The sequence below is a fragment of the Hylobates moloch genome, unplaced genomic scaffold, assembly GCF_009828535.3.
Source record: "Hylobates moloch isolate HMO894 unplaced genomic scaffold, HMol_V3 SCAFFOLD_14, whole genome shotgun sequence".
Taxonomy (NCBI): Eukaryota; Metazoa; Chordata; class Mammalia; order Primates; family Hylobatidae; genus Hylobates; species Hylobates moloch.
This window is the reverse complement of record NW_026652289.1, coordinates 100,554,923-100,577,698: the sequence shown is the minus strand read 5'-3', so window position 1 is coordinate 100,577,698 and position 22,776 is coordinate 100,554,923. Positions and strand designations below refer to the sequence as shown.

Genomic DNA, 22,776 nt, shown 5'->3' with positions numbered 1-22,776 from the left:
TGTTTTTTTCTTGTAAATTTGTTTGAGTTCATTGTAGATGCTGGATATTAGCCCTTTGTCAGATGAGTAGGTTGCAAAAATTTTCTCCCATTTTGTAGGTTGCCTGTTCACTCTGATGGTAGTTTCTTTTGCTGTGCAGAAGCTCTTTAGTTTAATTAGATCCCATTTGTCAATTTTGGCTTTTGTTGCCACTGCTTTTGGTGTTTCAGACATGAAGTCCTTGCCCATGCCTATGTCCTGAATGGTAATGCCTAGGTTTTCTTCTAGGTTTTTTTATGGTTTTAGGTCTAACGTTTAAGTCTTTAATCCATCTTGAATTAATTTTTGTATAAGGTGTAAGGAAAGGATCCAGTTTCAGCTTTCTACATATGGCTAGCCAGTTTTCCCAGCACCATTTATTAAATAGGGAATCCTTTCCCCATTGCTTGTTTTTGTCAGGTTTGTCAAAGATCAGATAGTTGGAGATATGTGGTGTTATTTCTGAGGGCTCTGTTCTGTTCCATTGGCCTATATCTCTGTTTTGGTACCAGTACCATGCTGTTTTGGTTACTGTAGTCTTGTAGTATAGTTTGAAGTCAGGTAGTGTGATGCCTCCAGCTTTGTTCTTTTGGCTTAGGATTGACTTGGCGATGTGGGCTCTTTTTTGGTTCCATATGAACTTTAAAGTAGTTTTTTCCAATTCTGTGGAGAAAGTCATTGGTAGCTTGATGGGGATGGCATTGAATCTATACATTACCTTGGGCAGTATGGCCATTTTCATGATAGTGATTCTTCCAACCCATGAGCATGGAATGTTCTTCCATTTGTTTGTATCCTCTTTTATTTCATTGAGCAGTGGCTTGTATTTCTCCTTGAAGAGGTCCTTCACATCCCTTGTAAGTTGGATTCCTAGTTATTTTATTCTCTTTGAAGCAATTGTGAATGGGAGTTCACTCATGATTTGGCTCTCTGTCTGTTATTGGTGTACAAGAATGCTTGTGATATTTGTACATTGATTTTGTATCCTGAGACTTTGCTGAAGTTGCTTATCAGCTTGAGGAGATTTTGGGCTGAGACAATGGGGTTTTCTAGATATACAATCATGTCATCTGCAAACAGGGACAATTTGACTTCCTCTTTTCCTAATTGAATACCCTTTATTTCCTTCTCCTGCCTAATTGCCCTGGCCAGAACTTCCAACACTATGTTGAATAGGAGCGGTGAGAGAGGGCATCCCTGTCTTGTGCCAGTTTTCAAAGGGAATGCTTCCAGTTTTTGCCCATTCAGTATGATATTGGCTGTGGGTTTGTCATAGATAGCTCTTATTATTTTGAGATACGTCCCATCAATACCTAATTTATTGAGAGTTTAGCTTAGAAAAGTGTCTGACATATAATATGGGCACCTGATAAAACTGGCTGAAGAAATCAATCTTCCAAAGAGTTGTGCCATCACCCAATAATGGCGATAGACAAGCATACATCCTAACATGTTAGAAATGTGTATACTGCTAATGAATATATTTCTTCTGAAAAATGTTCAGCATGACATCAAGAATTATAATTTAAGTATTATTTTTGACATGTTCATAAAAGAAGTAGTTACCAAAAGGGATCACTAAAAAGCTATTCAATTTTTCCATACCTTGTTATTTTGCCTTAATTTACTTAATTCCAGTTTATACTTTTCTGCTTCTTCTAGAGCTCTATTCAAGCGAACCTCTGTGGCACTTTGACTACTTGCAGCCTGTTTTTGCAGTCTTCTTTTATTTTCTAATTCCTGTATAGTAAAAAAGATTATAGAACATTTATAAATATGTCATAGGTTCCCCCTTTATCATTTTGTATTATCTTCCATATCCATATTCCTTGCCTTCTCTCAAACTTTACACACACACACACACACACACACACACACACACACACACACACAAACACAGGCTTGGGGCTAGAGGCTGAACAGTAAGTGTTAGAGGTCTCAAGGAATTCTTGCCCCAAACTGGTATTAGAGAAATATATCCTAAAAAATGTAGTTGTGAACTGGGCTTTCAAATTACTTTTTGTTTGGGATTTTGTCTCTCTTTATTGACTCAAGACACAGTATACCTGTCCTCTATTTTATAAACAACTCATTATAACTGTATGTCTTCTTTTGGGAACCTCCCAAAAAGACCAATCTTAAGAGAAACTCTCCACCGTTTTTCTGTATATCTGACAAGGTAAATCATTTAAGAATATATTCATTAAATGCCGCCGGGCGCAGTGGCTCACGCTTGTAATCCCAGCACTTTGGGAGGCCGAGGCGGGCGGATCACGAGGTCAGGAGATCGAGACCACGGTGAAACCCCGTCTCTACTAAAAATACAAAAAATTAGCCGGGCGTGCTGGCGGGCGCCTGTAGTCCCAGCTACTCGGAGAGGCTGAGGCAGGAGAATGGCGTGAACCCGGGAGGCGGAGCCTGCAGTGAGCCGAGATTGCGCCACTGCACTCCAGCCTGGGCGACAGAGCGAGACTCCGTCTCAAAAAAAAGAAAAAAAAAAAAAAGAATATATTCATTAAATGCACAACATTCTATATAGCCCTATAGGAAAATCCCAATTCTGAGTACAAACAACAGACCTTATAGATTATTTTCCACATCCTGGGGCAAGTTTAGTCTTATATTTCTGCAAACATCCTACGATATTCTGTTGCAGAGAGTCAACAGGCCAACACCGGAAGAAACATGAACGTAGAGGATAACCTCTGAACTCCACCATAATCTTTCCCCTGTCAACCAGCCTTATCTCCCGCCAAAGATGTTACTTTCAGTAATACCAGCAGTAATTGGATCTCTCCCAAACAGCCATGGTGTTTCCTGCCTCAGTCTTTGCCTGTGCTCTTCCTCCTGCCCTGATCTCTGCTGCCCACTCATTTTCACATAGCTAGCACCTTCTGACTCAGCTAGGTTTGTACTCTAGGGCATTAGCTCTCCCAGGACATATTTCCTTTCTAATCCTTATTATCCACCCAGATTATATTAAGTACCCTCTTCAAAGCTTGTATAGCACCTTGAGACACATTTATCATCATATCTGCTGTGTGGTACTGAAACTATCCCTTAACTTTATTTCTCCCACTATAGTTTAAGCTCCTTGAAAAAAAGAACGGTCTTAATTTCTGTATACTCAGCACTTCAGTGGGATATAAAAGACACTAACACACATGTTAGTTAAACTGAACTTATTTTGTAATACTAAACCCACTCTTCTTTATATCCCCTATAAAGTAAGGCCTAGTCCAGAGCCTTACTAAATAAATTGAGCAGATACTCAATAAATATTATAGAGTTGAAATGATGAAGTTAAAAATACAGTTGTCTATATTCTTTTATAATTTTTTCCTGGCTATATCACTACATTTTATTTAAAAACTGGTCTCCCTGGCTCTGAGTAATTAAGGGGAAAAACAAAACAAAACACATGCTGCTCTTTATGTAGGTTTCTAAACAAATCAAACTGTGTATGGATACCATCTGCTATCACAGCCTTCTTCACAGCTTTGTGGGTGGTAGCTACAGGAAGAGCTAGCTTGATTTATCTCACTGTTCACATAGAAAAAGCAAAGATTCTCATTAGCTACAAAGTCCACATTTCTTGCTGCCTCATTTCAGTCTTCCTTCTTAAGAATATGGAAATGAATCTTTCCCCTCTTGCCTGCTGATGACTTTGTAACCTATTTCACAGAAAAATGAAAACCATCCTGTACCACATGATGTCCCCTATCCCTGAATCAATACTGCCCTCTTCTCGGGAGGTGTGGGGAAAAAATGATAGCCACAAGAATAGTAAAGTAGGAAATAAAGTTTTTCTATATGAGTAAATCCACTAAACAAATTTCTACTGTTATAAAAATTTAAGGAGTTACATGTTGCTAGACAAAAATTTCATGAAAAATCTGAAGTCCTGAGTTGCACATTAGTTTTTTTTTTAAAAAACCTAAGAAAATCAAATTTAACATTAAAATTCAAATACTGTGAGCTTCAAGAGGAAATGATGTACCACTCTCTCATGATTATTAAAGCATTCATAAAAGGCACTGGGGGAGAGTAAGAAAAGAGAGCGGCATGCATCAGCCACAGCAGAAGACAAAATGTAGTAAATGCTCTGGGAATAACACGAAGCACCGCAGAAATTCAGGTAAGAAATAATCAGATGAGGATAAATAATCAGATAAGGTTTCAGAAACAAGTGGCTAAGGTAGAAAAGAATGGACTTGGAGTCAGAAAACCTGCCAGCTGTGGTAGACTCATTTCCATATCTGAAATTGTAAGTAATATTATCTATACGTAATAGGTTTCATTCATTTATTCAACACATTTATCAAGCACTTACTACATGCAGGATACTATTCTATATGATGGGCACACAAATTAACCAAAATTCCTCCTCTCATTACGTTTGTATTCTAGAGGAAGAGACAGAAGATGAACACATATATACACATACACATATGTAATATCTGGTAGTGTTAAGGACTATCAAGAAAAAAAGGGTAAAGGAACAGAACAATGAGGGAAGGGTAAAACTATTTAAAATAAAGTGGTCAGGGAAGTCTTCCAAATGAAGTGAGGTAATGATTTAAGTAAAAATCTTGGGGAGGCCAGGCATGGTGGCTCACGCCTGTAGTCCTAGCACTTTGGGAGGCCAATGTGGGAAGATGAACCCAGGAGTTCGAGACCAGTCTAGGCAACATAGGGAGACTTTGTCTCTACAAAAAAATTTAAAATTTAGCTGGACATTGTGGCATATGTATGTGGTCCTAGCTGCTTGGAAGGCTGAGGCAGAAGGATGGCTTGAGCTGGGGAGGTCAAGGCTGTAGGAAGCCATGATTGCACCACTCTACTCCAGCCTGAGCGACAGAGTGAGATCCTCTCTCTAAAAAAATAAAACAATCAAATAAAGATCTTGGGAAAGAATTCCAGATAATAAGAACAATGAAGACAAAGATCCTGTAGTAGGAATCCACTTTATATACTCAAAAATCACCTAGAAGGTCAGTGTGGTTTCAGCCGAGTGACATAGGCACAGTGTTAGGTTTTGATAAGAGAAGTGGGCAGGACAAGCCTAGGTGAACCTTGTAAGCTTTACTTATAAATCTGGATTTTATTCTGAGTGACACGGGAAGCCTTTGGAGGATTTTAAATGTGTATGCATATGTGTATGTGTGTGATGATCTGACTTAATTTTTTTTTTTTTTCCTGAGACGCAGTCTTGCTCTGTGGCTCAGGCTGGAGTGCAGTGGTGCAGTCTCGGCTCACTGCAAGCTCCGCCTTCTGGGTTCACACCATTCTCCTGCCTCAGCCTCCCGAGTAGCTGGGACTACAGGCACCCACCACCACGCCGGCTAATTTTTTTCTATTTTTAGTAGAGATGGGGTTTCACCATGTTAGCCAGGATGGTCTCAATCTCCTGACCTTGTGATCTGCCCGCCTTGGCATCCCAAAGTGCTGGGATTACAAGTGTAAGCCACTGTGCCCGGCTCTGACTTAAATTTTATGAGGATTACTCGGGCCACTGTGGTATTGCCAATCTAGGAGGTTATTATAATAGTTTAAATAAAAGACAGTGGCTTGGGCTTGGGTAGACGTAATGAATGTTTTGAGAAGTGGTTTATTCTATGTATTTTGAAGACAGAATTGACAGGACTTGTTGGTGAGCTGGATCTGGATATAGGAAAACAGATAGATCAAGATGACTCTTCTATTTTAGACTGAACAATTGGGTGATGCCTTTTACTAGGAGAGGGAGAAGGAAGAGAAGCAGGTTTGCTGAGGGCAGGGAAGCAAGAGCTTCCTTTAGGACATGTGAAGTTTAACACAATAGTGATATCAAGTGGGCAGAAAGGAAGAGGTAAGGGCAAGACACAGAAATGTGAGGATGATCAACGTATATACAGATGGTATATAAAGCCATGCAACTGGATGAGATCATCTAAGGATTAGATATAGACAGAGAAGAGACTTGGGCACTCTACTACGTAAGGCCAGGAAAACGAGGGAGAATCATGACTGTGGTGCTCCAGAAGCCAAATTAATAGTGTTTCAAGGAAGGATTAATCAACTATTTCAAATATTGCTGAGATATAAATTCAAGTGAGGAGTAACTCACCAAGTACAATGGACCACAACTACAATGTGGATTATTGGTGACCTTTTTAAGAGTAGTTTCAATGGCAGGGTAGAGATGGAAGCCTAAGCAAAGTATTTTCAGGAGAAAATGGCACATGAGGTATAGAGACACTGAGTATAAACAATTTTGGGAAGCTTCACTATAAAGAGGAGCAATGATATAGGACTGGAGGTAGATGTAAGATCTAAAGAAGTTTTAAAATAAATATATGAATGATTCTATGAAATGTCTGTACACTAATGAGTATAATCTGATGAGTAAATTTGATTTTACAAGAGGAAGGACAATTGCCAGTGCAAAGTCCTTGAGTAGAAGAGAGTATATGGAATCCAGTGCACAAGTGCAGGGGTCAGCTTTAGACAGAAGAGGTACTAATTCACTGTAACTGGAGTGGGGAGTGGTATAGAGGCAGCGAGGTTGTAAATTTAGTGAAAGGATGATAAAGTTATCTTTTGATTCTGTTTCCTTAATGAAAAAGGAAGCAAAGTCATGAGCCAAGAAGAAGGAGGTTGGAAGGGGTGTTGGAAAGTTGAGGAAAAAAGACCAACTGTTTAATAATCATCTCCAAAAGTGGGAGACGGAATTGACTTCTCAGAAAGTGAGGGTAGAAAATGCATTATACCTGAGACTTGTAAATACATTTAAAGTAGGACTGATTAAGAATAAATGACAGACAAATTATCAGTATCAGAAATGAAAGAGGGGCCATTATTACACATCATACAGGTATTATAAATATAATAAACATAATAAAAAATATTATGGAAAAATTTATGCCAGTAAATCTGACTTAGATGAAGTGGACAAATACCACGAAAAACATAAATTAGCAAAGCTGACTCAAATAGTAGCAGAAAATCAGAATAGACTTGTATCCATTAAATAAACTGAATTGGTAATTGAAATCCTTCCAAAAGAAAACTCCAGTGCACATGGCTTTCCTAATGAATTATATCAAATGTATATACCAATATAACAGAATAGTTCAAAGAAGACCCATACATAAATACAGCCAATTCATTTCCTTCACTAGTGCAATGGTAAGCAAATGGGGAAAGAACTCTATTATCCATATGGAAAAAAGTGAACCCTGACCCTATCACACACAAAATGAACTTGAAATAGATTACAGGTCAATTTATATATGATTTTGAGATACACACACACACACACACACACACACACACTATAACACTTCTAGAAGAAATCAGGAGAAAACTCTCATGACTTTGGAGTGGATAAAGATTTCTTGGATAGAATGGGAAAAAAAGCACAAACCACAAGAAAGTAATATTTTGGGTAAAAAAGCAAAAGTCACAAAAAAATAATATTTTGTAATTCATCAAAATTTAAAACTGCTATCTTTTGAAACACACTGTTGAGAAAATAAAGCCAAGTCAGATTGAGAGAAACTATTCAAAATACATATTCTTCTAATAAAGGAATTACACAGGGAAACAAAGAATTTGCAACTTAGTATTTTTGAATGGGCAAAAAATTTGAACAAATATATCACAAAAGAGGATATATGAATGGCCAATAAACACATGAAAAGATGTTCAATATCCACAGTTATAAAAGGAAATACAAATTAAACCACAATGAGATACTACTTCTTCTCCTCTAGAATGGCTAAAATTAAAAAGATAATAATCCCAAGTGTTGGTGATGATACAGAGTAACTCTAATTCTCATATACTGCTAGTGGGAATGTAAAATGGTACAATCACTGTGGAACACAGTTTAGCAGTTTCTTAAAAAGTTAAGCATACACTTTCCATAAAATTCACAAATTACACTCCTAAGTATTTGGTATACACAAAAACATGTGTTCACACAGAATACTTGTACACGGAAATTCACTCTGGATTTCTAATAGCCCACACTAGAAAAAAATTGAATGTCACATCAACTGGTGATCAGATAAAATACGGCATGTCCATAAATAATATGGAGCAATACAAGGAAATGAACCACACAACATGTAAAACATTGATGAACCTTAAAAATGTTATGCTGAAGAAAAACAGCCAGATATACAAAAGTCCATATTCATGATTTGTATGAAATTTTAGAAAAGGAAAATCTAATTTGTAGTGAAAAAATATAGCTCAGTGCCTGCCTGGTGCCATGGTTAGAGGTTGGAGATTTATGGGGCAGGAGTACAAAGGATATTCTGGGAGGGTAATATAAATTTTCGTTATCTTGATTATGGTAGTAGTTATGAGAGAATATTAATTTGTGAAAACTTATTGAATTATAAGCTAAAAACAAGTATGTTTTATTGTATTTGTTATTATTCAACAAAGTTGATTTTAAAGAAATCACTAACAGAAAAACAAAATCCAATGCTGAAATAAAATGCTTTCTGTTTTTGTATTTTAGAAAACTCCATCTGTTAGCATTAGCAGCTTAGGTTACACATAATAATTTTAAAAATGCTTGGCTTTTGCAGATTTATAAAAGCAAGTCCATCAAACTCAAGCTCTGGCATTTCTGTGAACTGTACACTGAGATTTGTTTGTATAGAGATATAAAATGAGACTTAGCAGAGAATGATTCAATCTTGAGTTCTCATGGCTACATAACCCATGAGAATTATACTTATCTGGTGGGGTAGATAGGGATGCAAACTGGAAAGTTCAGATCTAATGGAAGCTTTTATAAAAGGCTTCAGATAGCCAATATATCATAACTGCTTAGTACATTCATTGTGAACTAGAAGTTTCAAGTATTAAACTCTTAAACAGTGATAAGATTTTGGAATAGATGGTACTTACGTTCATTTAATTTTGGGGGATTCGGGAATGACATAATTTGTTGAAAAAACACAGACTTTGGTGTCAGACACAGTTTGAATCCTATTCTGCCACTACCTATATATAACCTTGGGTAATTTGCATAACCATCAAACTCAGTTTCTTTTTTTTTTTTTTTTTGAGACGGAGTCTCACTCTGTCGCCCAGGCTGGAGCGCAGTGGCAACATCTAGGCTCACTGCAAGCTCTGCCTCCCGGGTTCACGCCATGCCATTCTCCTGCCTCAGCCTCCCAAGTAGCTGAGAATATAGGCACCCGCCACCATGCCCGGCTTTTCTGTATTTTTTTTTAATTTTTTTATTAATATACTTTAAGTTCTAGGGTACATGTGCACAATGTGCAGGTTTGATACATAGGTATACATGTATCATGTTGATTTGCTGCACCCATCAACTCGTCATTTACATTAGGTATTTCTCCTAATGCAATCCCTCCCCCAGCTCCCTAGCCCCAGACAGGCCCTGGTGTGTGATGTTCCCACCCTGTGTCCAAGTGTCTCACTGTTCAATTCCCACCTATGAGTGAGAACATGCAGTGTTTGGTTTTCTGTCCTTGTGATAGTTTGCTGAGAAAGATGGTTTCCAGCTTCATCCATGTCCCTGCAAAGGGACATGGCTGCAGAGTATTCCATGGTGTATATGTGCCACATTTTCTTATTCCAGTCTATCATTGATGGACATTTGGGTTGGTTCCAAGTCTTTGCTATTGTGAATAGTGCCACAATAAACATACATGTGCATGTGTCTTTATAGTAGCATGATTTATAATCCTTTGGGTATATACCCAGTAATGGGATGGCTGGGTCAAATGGTATTTCTAGTTCTAGATCCTTGAGGAATCACCACACTGTCTTCCACAATGGTTGAACTAATTTACACTCTGCCAACAGTGTAAAAGTGTTCCTGTTTCTCCACATCCTCTCCAGCACCTGTTGTTTCCTGACTTTTTAATGACGGCCATTCTAACTGGTGTGAGATGGTATCTCATTGTGGTTTTGATTTGCATTTCTGTAATGACCAGTGATGATGAGCTTTTTTTCATGTTTGTTGACTGCATAAATGTCTTCTTTTGAGAAGTGTCTGTTCATCCTTTGCCCACTTTTTGATGAGGTTGATTTTCTTCTTGTAAATTTGTGTAAGTTCTTTATAGATTCTGTATATTAGCCCTTTGTCAGATGGGTAGATTGCAAAAATTTTCTCCCATTCTGTAGGTTGCCTGTTCACTCTGATGGTAGTTTCTTTTGTTGTGCAGAAGCTCTTTAATTAGATCCCATTTGTCTATTTTGGCTTTTGTTGCCATTGCTTTTGGTGTTTCAGTCATGAAGTCCTTGCCCATGTCTATGTCCTGAGTGGTAATGCCTAGGTTTTCTTCTAGGGATTTTATGGTTAATTTAATGGTTAATTTGCATTTAACATTTAAGTCTTTAATATTCCATCTTGAATTAATTTTCATATAAGGTGTAAGGAAGGGATCCAGTTTCAGCTTTCTACATATGGCTAGCCAGTTTTCCCAGCACCATTTATTAAATAGGGAATCCTTTCCCCATTTCTTGTTTTTGTCAGGTTTGTCAAAGATCAGATGGTTGTAGATGTATGGTGTTATTTTTGAGGCCTCTGTTCTGTTCCATTGGTCTATATCTCTGTTTTGGTACCAGTACCATGCTGTTTTTGTTACTGTAGCCTTGTAGGATAGTTTGAAGTCAGGTAGCGTGATGCCTCCAGCTTTGTTCTTTTGCCTTAGGATTGTCTTGGCAATGTGGGCTCTTTTTTGGTTCCATATGAACTTTAAAGTAGTTTCTTCCAATTCTGTGAAGAAAGTAATTGGTAGCTTGATGGGGATGGCATTGATTCTATAAATTACCTTGGGCAGTAAGGCTGTTTTCACAACATTAATTCTTCCTATCCATGAGTACAGAATGTCCTTGCATTTGTTTGTGTCCTCCTTTATTTCATTGAGCAGTGGTTTGCAGTTCTCCTTGAAGAGGTCCTTCACATCCCTTGTAAGTTGGATTCCTAGGTATTTTATTCTCTTTGTAGCAATTGTGAAAGGGAGTTCACTCATGATTTGGCTGTGTGTCTGTTATTGGTGTATAGGAATGCTTATTTTTGCACATTGATTTTGTATCCTGAGACTTTGCTGAAGCTGCTAATCAGCTTAAGGAGATTTTGGGCTGAGACGATGGGGTTTTCTAAACGTACAATCATGTCATCTGCAAACAGGGACAATTTGACGTCCTCTTTTCCTAACTGATACCCTTTATTGCTTTCTCTTGCCTGATGGCCCTGGCCAGAACTTCCAACACTATGTTGAATAGGAGTGGTGAGAGAGGGCATCCCTGTCTTGTGCCAGTTTTCAAATGGAATGCTTCCAGTTTTTGCCCATTTAGTATGAAATTGGCTGTGGGTTTGTCATAAATAGCTCTTATTATTTTGAGATATGTTCCATCAATACCTAGTTTATTGAGAGTTTTTAGCATGTAAGGCTGTTGAATTTTGTTGAAGGCCTTATCTGCATCTATTGAGATAATCATGTGGTTTTTGTCTTTGGTTCTGTTTATTTATTAATTTGTGTATGTTGAACCACCCTTGCCTCCCAGGGATGAAGCTGACTTGATCTTGTTGGATAAGCTTTTTGACGTGCTGCTGGATTCGGTTTGCCAGTATTTTATTGAGGATTTTTGCATCAATGTTAATCAAGGATATTGGTCTAAAATTCTTTTTGTTGTGTTTCTGCCAGGCTTTGGTATCAGGATGATGTTGGCCTCATAAAATGAGTTAGGGAGGATTCCCTCTTTTACTATTGATTGGAATAGTTTCAGAAGGAATGGTACTAGCTCCTCTTTGTACCTCTGGTAGAATTTGGCTGTGAATCCATCTGGTTCTGGATTTTTTTGGTTGGTAGGCTATTAATTATTGCCTCAATTTCAGAGCCTGTTACTGATCTATTCAGAAATTTAACTTCTTCCTGGTTTAGTCTTGGGAGGGTGTATGTGTCAAGGAATTTATCCATTTCTTCTAGATTTTCTAGTTTATTTGTATAGAGATATTTATAGTATTCTCTGATGGTAGTTTGTATTTCTGTGGGATCCATGGTGATATCCTCTTTATCATTTTTTATTGCGTCTATTTGATTCTTCTCTATTTTCTTCTTTATTAGTCTTGCTAGCGGTCTAGCAATTTTGTTGATAGACAAAATTCAAAAACCCAGCTCCTGGATTCATTGATTTTTTGAAGAGTTTTTCATATCTCTATCTCCTTCAGTTCTGCTCTGATCTTAGTTATTTCTTGCTTTCTGCTAGCTTTTGAATTTGTTTGCTCTTGCTTCTCTAGTTCTTTTAATTGTGATGTTAGGGTGTCAATTTTGGATCTTTCCTGCTTCCTCTTGTGGGCATTTAGTGCTATAAATTTCCCTCTACACACTGCTTTAAGTGTGTCCCAGAGATTGTGGTATGTTGTGTCTTTGTTCTCATTGGTTTCAAAGAACATCTTTATTTCTGCCTTCATTTCATTATGTACCCAGTAGTCATTCAGGAGCAGGTTGTTCTGTTTTCATGTAGTTGTTTGGTTTTGAGTGAGTTTCTTAATCTTGAGTTCTATTTTGATTGCACTGTGGTCTGAGAGACAGTTTGTTGTGATTTCTGTTCTTTTACATTTGCTGACGAGTGCTTTACTTCCAATTTTGTGGTCAATTTTAGAATAAGTGTGATGTGGTGCTGAGAAGAATGTATATTCTGTTGGGGTGGAGAGTTCTGTAGATATCTATTAGGTCTGCTTTGTGCAGAGCTGAGTTCTAGTCCTGGGTATCCTTGTTAACCTTCTGTCTCGTTGATCTAATACTGACAGTGGGATGTAAAAGTCTCCCATTATTATTGTGTGGGAGTCTAAGTCTCTTTGTAGGTGTCTAAGGACTTGCTTTATGAATCTGGGTGTTCCTGTATTGGGCACATACATATTTAGGATAGTTAGCTCTTCTTGTTGAATTGATCCCTTTACCATTATGTAATGGCCTTTTCTCTTTTGATCTTTGTTGGTTTAAAGTCTGTTTTATCAGAGACTAGGATTGCAACCCCTGCTTTTTTTTGCTTTCAATTTGCTTGATAGGTCTTCCTCCATCCCTTTATTTTGAGCCTGTATGTGTCTCTGCACATGAGATGGGTCGCCTCAATACAGCACACTGATGGGTCTTGACTCTTTATCCAATTTGCAAGTCTGTGTCTTTTAACTGGGGCATTTAGCCTATTTACATTTAAGGTTAATATTGTTATGTGTGAATCTGATCCTGTCATTATGATGTTAGCTGGTTATTTTGCCCATTAATTGATGCCGGTTCTTCATCTCATTGATGGTCTTTGCCATTTGGCCTGTTTTTGCAGTGGCTGGTACCGGTTGTTTCTTTCCATGTTTAATGCTTTCTTCAGGAGCTCTTGTAAGGCAGGCCTGCTGGTGAACAAAATCTCTCAACATTTGCTTGTCTGTAAAGGATTTTATTTCTCATTCACTTATGAAGCTTAGTTTGGCCAGATATGAAATTCTAGATTGAAAATTCTTTAAGAATGTTGAATATCGGTCCCCACTCTCTTCTGGTTTGTAGGCTTTCTGCCGAGAGATCTGCTGTTAGTCTGATGGGCTTCCCTTTGTGGGTAACCCGACCTTTCTCTCTGGCTGCCCTTTACATTTTTTCCTTCATTTCAACCTTGGTGAATCTGACAGTTATGTATCTTGGTGTTGCTCTTCTCAAGGAGTATCTTTGTGGTGTTCTCTGTATTTCCTGAATTTGAATGTTGTGCTGTCTTGCTAGTTTGGGGAAGTTCTCCTGGGAAATATCCTGAAGAGTGTTTTCCAACTTGGTTCCATTCTCCCCATCACTTTCAGGTACACTAATCAAATGTAGATTTGGTCTCTTGACATAGTCCCGTTTTTCTTGAAGGCTTTGTTCATTTCTTTTTACTCTTTTTTCTGTAAACTTGTCTTCTCACTTTATTTCATTAATTAGATCTTCAATCCCTGATACCCTTTCTTTCACTTGATCAAATTGGCTATTGAAGCTTGTACACGCATCACGAAGTTTTCGTGCCATGGTTTTCAGCTCCATCAGGTCTTTCAAGGTCTTCTCTACACTGTTTATTCTAGTTAGCCATTCGTCTAACCTTTTCTCAAGGTTTTTAGCTTCCTTGTGATGGGTTAGAACATCATGCTCCTTTAGCTCAGAGAAGTTTGTTATTACCGACCTTCTGAAGCCTCCTTCTGTCAACTCGTCAAAGTCATTCTCTGTGCAGCTTTGTTCTGTTGCTGGCAAGGAGCTGTGATTCTTTGGAGGAGAAGAGGTGCTCTGGTTTTTAGAATTTTCAGCTTTTCTGCTCTGGTTTCTCCCCATCTTTGTGGTTTTATCTACCTTTGGTCTTTGATGTTGGTGACCTACAGCTGGGGTTTTGGTGTAGATGTCATTTTTGTTGATGTTGATCCTGTACCTTTCTGTTTATTAGTTTTCCCTCTAACAGTCAGGTCCCTCAGCTGCAGTTCTGTTGGAGTTTGCTGGAGGTCCACTCCAGACCCTATTTGCCTGGGTATCACCCACGGAGGCTGCAGAACAGTAAATATTGCAGAACAGCAGATATTGCTGGCTGATCCTTCCTCCAGAAGCTTCATCCTAGAGGGGTACCCACTTACATGAAGTGTCTGTCGGCCCCTACTGGGAGGTGTCTCACAGTTAGGCTACACGGGGGTCAGGGATCCACTTGAGGAGGCAGTCTGTCCATTCTCAGAGCTCAAACACCATGCTGGGAGAACCACTGCTCCCTTCAGACCTGTCAGGGACGTTTAAGTCTGCAGAAGTTGTCTGCTGCCTTTTGCTCAGCTATGCCCTGCCCACAGAGGTGGAGTCTATAGAGGCAGTAGGCCTTGCTGAGCTGCGGGGGGCTCCGCCCAGTCCAAGCTTCCCGGCCACTTTGTTTACCTGCTCAAGCCTCAGCAATGGCAGATGCCCCTCCCACAGCCAGGCTGCTGCCTCGCAGTTCGATCTCAGACTGCTGCACTAGCAGTGAGCAAGGCTCCGTGGGTGTGTGACCCGCCAAGCCAGGCACGGGAGAGAATCTCCTTGTCTGCCTGTTGCTAAGACCTTGGGAAAAGCACAGTATTTGGGCGGAAGTGTCCCGTTTTTCCAGGTACAGTCTGTCACGGCTTCCCTTGGCTAGGAAAAAGAAATCCCCTGACCCCTTGCGCTTCCCAGGTGAGGCGACACCCCACTCTGCTTCGGTTTGCCCTCTGTGGGCTGCACCCACTGTCCGATCAGTCCCAATGAGATGAACCAGGTACCTCAGTTGGAAATGCAGAAATCACCTGTCTTATGTGTTGATCACAGTGGGAGCTACAGACCAGAGCTGTTCCTATTTGGCCATCTTAGAAGGGCATTGTTTTGTATTTTTAGTAGAGACAGGGTTTCACCATGTTAGCCAGGATGGTCTCGATCTCCTGACCTCGTGATCTGCCTGCCTTGGCCTCCCAAGGTGCAGGGATTACAGGCATGAGCCACCATGCCTGGCCATTCAGTTTCCATTTCTATAAAATGCATTTTTTCTGACATATGGCACTCAAAAAATTATCCCCATACAAAGGGAAAAAAAATTATCCCCCTACAAAGGGAAAAGTATAATCAACGTCACTCTTTGCGAACATTAATCTACCGACAAAGTACAGGATACAATGGATAAGAAATGGAAAATGGACACAAAATGGGAATTGAAAATAAGGGATGAATGAAAAACATATGGAAGAAAAATTGCACAGGATTGGAGATGATGGCCAAGAACATGAAAAGAATCAAATATATAACCAAGGTTTCAAGATTATGTGAGACTAGAACAGTGATGTGACCAGAGCTTGGGTGCATAACGGTAAATGGTAAAGTCATGACAAATTAAAACATGGATGTTCCCCTAGACACTATAGCTTTTTCCCTTTAGACCAATTATATATATTTCTTAGACCAATAGAAATAGAATACAGAATACGTATGTAACTGCAAAATTTCTAGTAGCCACTGTAAGAAGGTAAAACAGGTAAAATTAATTTTAATAACATATTTCACTTAACCTAATATATTCAAATATTATTTCAACATATAACCAATACAAAAAATATTGAGATTTTGAGATATTTTACATTCTTCATTCTGTTTTACATGAATTCTTCAAAATCTGATTTTTACTTATACTTACAGCACATCGCAATTTAGCCACATATGGTAAGTGACTACCATACTGGAAACACAAGTTTAGACTATTAAATAGTATAATTAACTTTTATTACTAGATGAGTGGGGAAACAAACTGAAGTACGTTCATTCAATGTTCACACTACTCAGCAATAAAAAGGTATGGCGTATAATAGGGATAAATATTGAATGTTGTATTAGTCCATTTTCATGCTGCTGATAAAGACATACCCAAGACTGGGCAATTTACAAAAGAAAGAGATTTACTGTACTCACAGTTTCACATGGCTGGGGAGGCCTCACAATCATGATGGAAGGTAAAGGCACATCTCACATGGCAGCAGACGAGAGCTTGTGCAGGGAAACTCTCATTTTTAAAACCATCAAATCTCCTGAGACTTATTCACTATCATGAGAACAGCACAGGAAAGACCTGCTCCTATGATTCAATGACCTCCCACTGGGTCCCTCCCACAACACGTGGGAATTCAAGATGAAATTTGGGTGGGGACACCGCCAAACCATATTCTACCCCAGGACCCTCCCAAATCTCATGTCCTCACATTTCAAAACCAATCATGCCTCCTAGGCCTCCGGGCCTGTGATGGGAGGGGCTGCCATGAAGACCTCTGACATACCTTGGGAGACATTTTCCCCATTGTCTTGGGGATTAACATTCAGCTCCTCATGACTTATGCAAATTTCTGCAGCCGGCTTGAATTTCTCCTCAGAAAATGGGATTTTCTTTTCCATTGCATTGTCAGGCTGCAAATTTTCCAAACTTTTGTCCTCTGTTTCCCTTTTAAAACTGGATGCCTTTAACAGCATCAAAAGTCACCTCTTGAGTGCTTTGCTGCTTAGAAAGCTCTTCCACCAGATACCCTAAATCATCTCTCTCAAGTTCAAAGTTCCACAGATCTCTAGGGGAGGAGCAAAATGCCACCAGTCTCTTTGCTAAAACATAACAAGAGTCACCTTTGCTCTAGTTCCCAACAAGTTCCTCATCTCCATCTGAGACCACCTCAGCCTGGATTTCATTGTCCATATCATTATCAGTATATTGGTCAAAGCCATTCAACAAGTCCCTAGGGAGTTCCAAACTTTCCCACATTTTCCTGTATTCTTCTGAGCCCTCCAAACTTTTCCAACCTCTGCCTCTTACCCAGTTCCAAGGTCACTTCGACATTTTTGGGTATCTTTTCAGTAGCGCCCGACTCTACTGGTACCAATTTACTGGATTAGTTCATCATCATGCTGCTGATAAAGACATACCCAAGACTGGGTAATTTACAAAAGAAAGAGGTTTATTGGACCCACAGTTCCACATGGCTGGGGAGGCCTCACAATCATGTTGGAAGGTAAAAGAAGAGAGTTTGCACTGGGAAACCCCCTTTTAAAACCATCAGATCTCCTGAGACTTTTTCGCCATCACAAGAACAGCACAGGAAAGACTTGCCCCCATGATTCAATTACCTCCCACCGGCTCCCTCCCGCAACAAGTGGTAATTCAAGATGAAATTTGGGTGGGGACACAGCCAAACCATATCAAATGTTTTATGCTAACTGGAAAAAAAAAACCAGATTCAAAAGGCTATATCCTATGCAATTCTATTTATGTGACATTTGGGAAAAGTCCAAAATTTAAGAACCAAACACGGATCAGTGGTTGCCTGGTGCTGGGATTAGGGAAGGCCTTCACTAAATTCACAGGGAATTTTGGGGGGCTGATGGAACTGTTCTATGTCTCAATTATAGTGATAGTTATATTACTGCATACATTTGTCAAAACTCATAGAATCGTACACTAAAAAGTGTGAATTTACTGCATATAAATTTTATCTAAGTGGTTCTGCTATTAAAATTTATTACAAGATAAAGCTAATTATACAAGACCAAAATGTTTAAAAAGCAGGGTTTTTAAATATGACCATACGAAAGAGAAATGTAAGGGTACTAATAAAGGGTGCATATTTTCTTACTAAATCTCAGGATGTGCTATATTACATAATTCTTATCGTCACTACATTTTACAAAGCAATCTCAAACAGTATATTTTTATTTTCACAATGGCACACTAATATAAGCTAGGATACTTTATTTAAAATACATTCTCCCCTTAAATATGACACCAAAAGCACAGGAAACCAAATAAATATTAGATAAACTGGACTTCATCAAAATTTAAAACTTTTGTGCCTTTAGAGTACCATAAAGAAAGTGAAAGACAACCCACTGTATGGGAAAACTATTTGCAAATCATATATCTGATAAGGGATTTGTATCTAAACAAATAAAGAACTTAAAAGTTCTTATTATTCAGTAATTTTTTCAAATCCAATTTAAAAAATGGGCGAAGACCTTAACAGACATTTCTCCAAAGAAAATATACAAATGCCAATAAGCAGATGAAAAGATGTTCAACATCATTAGTTATTAGGGAAATGCAAATCAAAACCACAATGAAGTAACCCTTTTACACTTGCAGTATGGCTACAATCAAAAAGATAATCTAGTAGATGTTGGTGAGGATGTGTAGAAATTAGGACCTTCATGCACTACTGGTAGGAATGTAAAATGGTACACGCAGTTTAGAAAACAGTCAGCAATTCCTCAAAAGGTCAACACGAGATTTCCATATGACCCAGCAATTCCATTCCTGGCTATATAACCAAGAGAAATAAAAACATGTGCACACAAAAACTTGTACATGAATATTCAAAGTATTTAAAATTACCAGACAGTAGAAACAACCCAAATAACCCAAAGCTACCAACTGATAAACAGATAAATTGAACGTGTTCTATCCATGTAACAGAATGTTACTTGCCAATAAAAAGAAATAAAATACTTATAGGGGCTGCAACATGGATGAACCTTGAAAATAAGTAAAAGTCAGTCACAAAAGACCACATATTATATGATTCCATGTATATGAGATTTCCAGAATAGACAAATTTATTGAGACATAAAATAGAACAGTGGTTGCCTAGGGCTGTAAGGGATTGAGGGGAGCAGGGTCAGGGTGTGGTGGCTAAAGGGTATGAAGTATCTTTTAGGGATTACAAAAATGGTTGTGGTGATAGTTGCACAATTCTATGAATACACCAAAAGCCATTGAATTGTTTACTTTAAAAAGGGTGAATTACATCTTAATAAAGTTGTTAAAAATATTCTATGTAAGGGGAAAGAGTTTTCAGTAAATACTAATAAAATAACTGAACTGTCAAAATGGCATCTATACAAACGTGTAACTTTAATAATTTTATTGTATCTTTGGCATTAAGTTAGGAAAAATACCAAAATAATTACCCTTTCTACTGAAGACAACTGTTGCTGTAATCCATCACACTTTTTGTTTACTTCTTCGAAAAGAGTCTTGTATTTTTCTACTTGAGACTGTTGCATATTAATTGTTCGCTGCTGTCTCATAAAGTCTTCTTCAAAATTTTTCAATTGAGACTTTAAATTCTGAATTTCATCCTCCTACAGTTATGAAGTTATAGATTATGTGAAAAAATATATAAGATTTGTTATCAAAACAAAGCAGAAAAAAAGAAGTTTCATCTGTTCTTTGATATTTATACACATTTCATGAAAGACAAATTACAGTCTATTCTTATCTTCAAAAATGGAAGTCAAATGTTTTATTTGCATTTAATAGCTTACATACACTACATTTGTAAGACTAATATAGAGAATTCTAATTGTAACAAGAATTTAAGATATTTCAGCTCTGTGAAAATTCAGCATCTCAGAATAAAGTTCAGTACTTATATACACTTTTTGAATTCAAAATTTAACTATGATTTATATCTAAATAAAGTAATTCAAAAAATATAATTGAAATTGCTCCTAAAATGTCTTTGAATATTAGAGCCTTTTAAGAGGTTTTTAAAACTTACCTTTTTATTGCATTCACATACAACATTATCCAATTCCTCCTGCATAACACGGAGTTTGGCCTTTAGAAATCTGATCTGTGCTTCTGTGAATTTAAATAATTATATTTACTGTCTTTTGCTGAATCTAAGATGACATCAGTTGTAAGACCGTTACTTTATAAAGAAGAAAATACTCAACATGGGGAGTCAAATAGGAGATATCTGTTAGGGGGCACTATAGGTACTAAACAGTTCTAATGAAAAGGTCAACGAAGAATAAATCCACTCAACAGAAAGAAATCACAGGTAGTATTCACATAAGTTTGCAGACTAAATTCACACTCACCAGGGTGGTCCAAACTACATCAGAGAATTTAAAGTGTTCTCAGGTCAGTAATGTCCCTGAGTGTTTGGCAGAAACAAACATAAATCTTCTCTAGCAAAACTCAGCTTCAATCCAGCCATTGTGATTACAAAATGCCACTAACTGTAACATAGATCCCAATTTCTGAGCAGTTAAAATGTAGTATATGTGTCTTTGAAGCAAAGAAATACACTAATACCTTACTGTCTAAGCTTTCTTCCACAAACCTTCAAGATCTATCTTTGGTACTTTACTGCCAGCAAAACTTCATTATTCAATAATATCAGCAGTAAATCTTTGAAGTTTATAGGCCCATAAAGTAAATAAAGTGAAAACTGAGCTTAGAACTCATTCATAAGTCATTCAGTCATTTGTTCAAAATGTCATAGTAGGTATATTATAAAACAATCCTTACCATCATGGAATTTATCTTGAGGAAATACTTGGAACTGCTCTGAGAAGTCATTAGGACAAATCCCACTAAGCCATACACATGTGACGTGCAGAGCATAAAACATCTCCATACACACTTCCGGCTTCTTTAAGTGCCCTCAGTGTTATCATGGAGCTGATGAATTATGGTTGGCTCTAACCCTACCTAGGTCTCTTCGGCCTCAACTCTCCTACCAGCCTCTCATGTAACTCCAGGTGAGCAGGTAATAGAGGGAAATGACAAATTAAAAAGGGCGAAGTTGACAGTAGTTGGCCTCTGAGGGAAAGAGGGAAGAAAAAATAGGAAAGCATTACTTTTCCCATTTCTTTTTCTCCCTAACTCTAACCTTAGCAACTCTACCTCAAGGAGCAGAGTGCTCCCTTGTCTGGAGGCCCACAGTACTAAACTCTGCTCCCCACTCGACCCTAGCTTTAATCTTACAAAGTAATCCGTGCTCCCAAACTACTTCTTGGTCTTTTTCTCCCACACACAACCAAACCATTCCAAGCATCATCTGAAATAAGAGAAAATTCTCCCAAAAGAGAAGACACCTAGACCAGTGATACTAAAAAGGGAACACAGGGAGGCAAAGTTCGAACAGGGCCATGGGACATAGGACCATGTTTCTCTACCAAGGAACAATCAATGCCTGGGTATCACATCCTCAAAAGCGTCTTAGAGAGACCTAAAGGCAACTTACTGCTCCATTTACCTTCCCTTACCATAACTAGCCCTAGAAAGCTTGATTAGATCAGTAAGTATAGTACGTGCAGAAGAAAACTGCTCCTTACTTATGACTAGTGTATAACACAATAATTATTACACATATAAATTATAATTTTTCATAGAATCAGAGAATTTTAAAGATAAACTGATATGGTTTGGATCTGTGTCCCCACCCAAATCTCATGTTGAATCGTAATCCCCAGTGTTGGAGGTGGGGCCTGGTGGGAGGTGAATGGATCATGGGGGTGATCCATTCAGCAGAGTTTCTCATGAATGGTTTAGTATCATCCCTTTTGGTAGTGTCCTCATGATAGTGAGTTCTCATGAAATCTGGTTGTTTAAAAGCATGTAGCACCTCCCCGGTCTGTCTCTTGTTCGTGATCCCACCATGTGAGATGCGTCACTCCCTGTTTGCCTTCCACCATGACTGGGTTTCCTGAGGCCTCCCCAGAAGCAGAAACTGCTATGCTTCCTGTACATCCTGCAGTACCATGAGCCAATTAAACCTTTTCTTTATAAATTACAGTCTCAGGTATTTCTTTATAGCAGTGCAGGAACAGACTAATACATAAACTTTATGATCATCTAATACAAACTACTAAATTTTCAAATGAATAAACTGCTATTACAGAGGGGCTAAGTGGCTTGCCTGCAGTCACAATTAATTGTATTATAGTTCGGCAGTAACTAGTTCATATACACTCAATTGCCTTACTTTTTTGTTTCAATAGCATAGGAGGCTCCTCATAAATTTAGTAATGTTTTTGGTTGATCGAAATTTAGTATTATTATTCTAGTGATATGCAAAGAATGAGTTAATAAGAAGAAAAATTATATTCATTAGAAAACTCATTTGATTGTTTTACCTGATGCAATGTCAGTTCATTTGTCCTTGTGCATGTGTTGATTTAACATGCAATAAACAAAATATATTTTAACATGCAATAAATAAAATATATTAACAGTAAATGAAAAACTTCAGAAAAACTTTTTTAATATTTTAACAATAAGCAATGGGTATTTTAACTTAAGTTGAAATGTATTCAATCAAACTAGTACAATATATTTTTATTTTTACTTTTTATAACGGAAAATATGAAACACAAAAGTAGGCAAGTTCAATGAACCTCATTTACCCACCACCTATCTTTAACAATGACTGACTCATGGCCAATTTTATTTCATCTATAATCCCAT

The 22,776-nt window shown here is 38.0% G+C and overlaps 1 protein-coding gene across 6 annotated transcripts in view; it reads right to left on the bottom strand.

Annotated features, from left to right (window-relative positions):
- TEX9 (testis expressed 9) overlaps window positions 1-22,776 on the bottom strand; it is a 199,622-nt gene that overhangs the window by 19,696 nt on the left and 157,150 nt on the right. For all 6 annotated transcript variants that reach the window (XM_058427959.1, XM_058427956.1, XM_032174527.2 and 3 more), the window contains 3 exons: window positions 20,078-20,160; window positions 19,485-19,658; window positions 1,624-1,758 (listed from right to left, as the gene is read on the bottom strand). In XM_058427959.1, coding sequence (XP_058283942.1) covers window positions 1,624-1,758; window positions 19,485-19,658; window positions 20,078-20,160 — 392 coding nt within the window. The remainder of the gene's footprint in view (window positions 1-1,623; window positions 1,759-19,484; window positions 19,659-20,077; window positions 20,161-22,776) is intronic.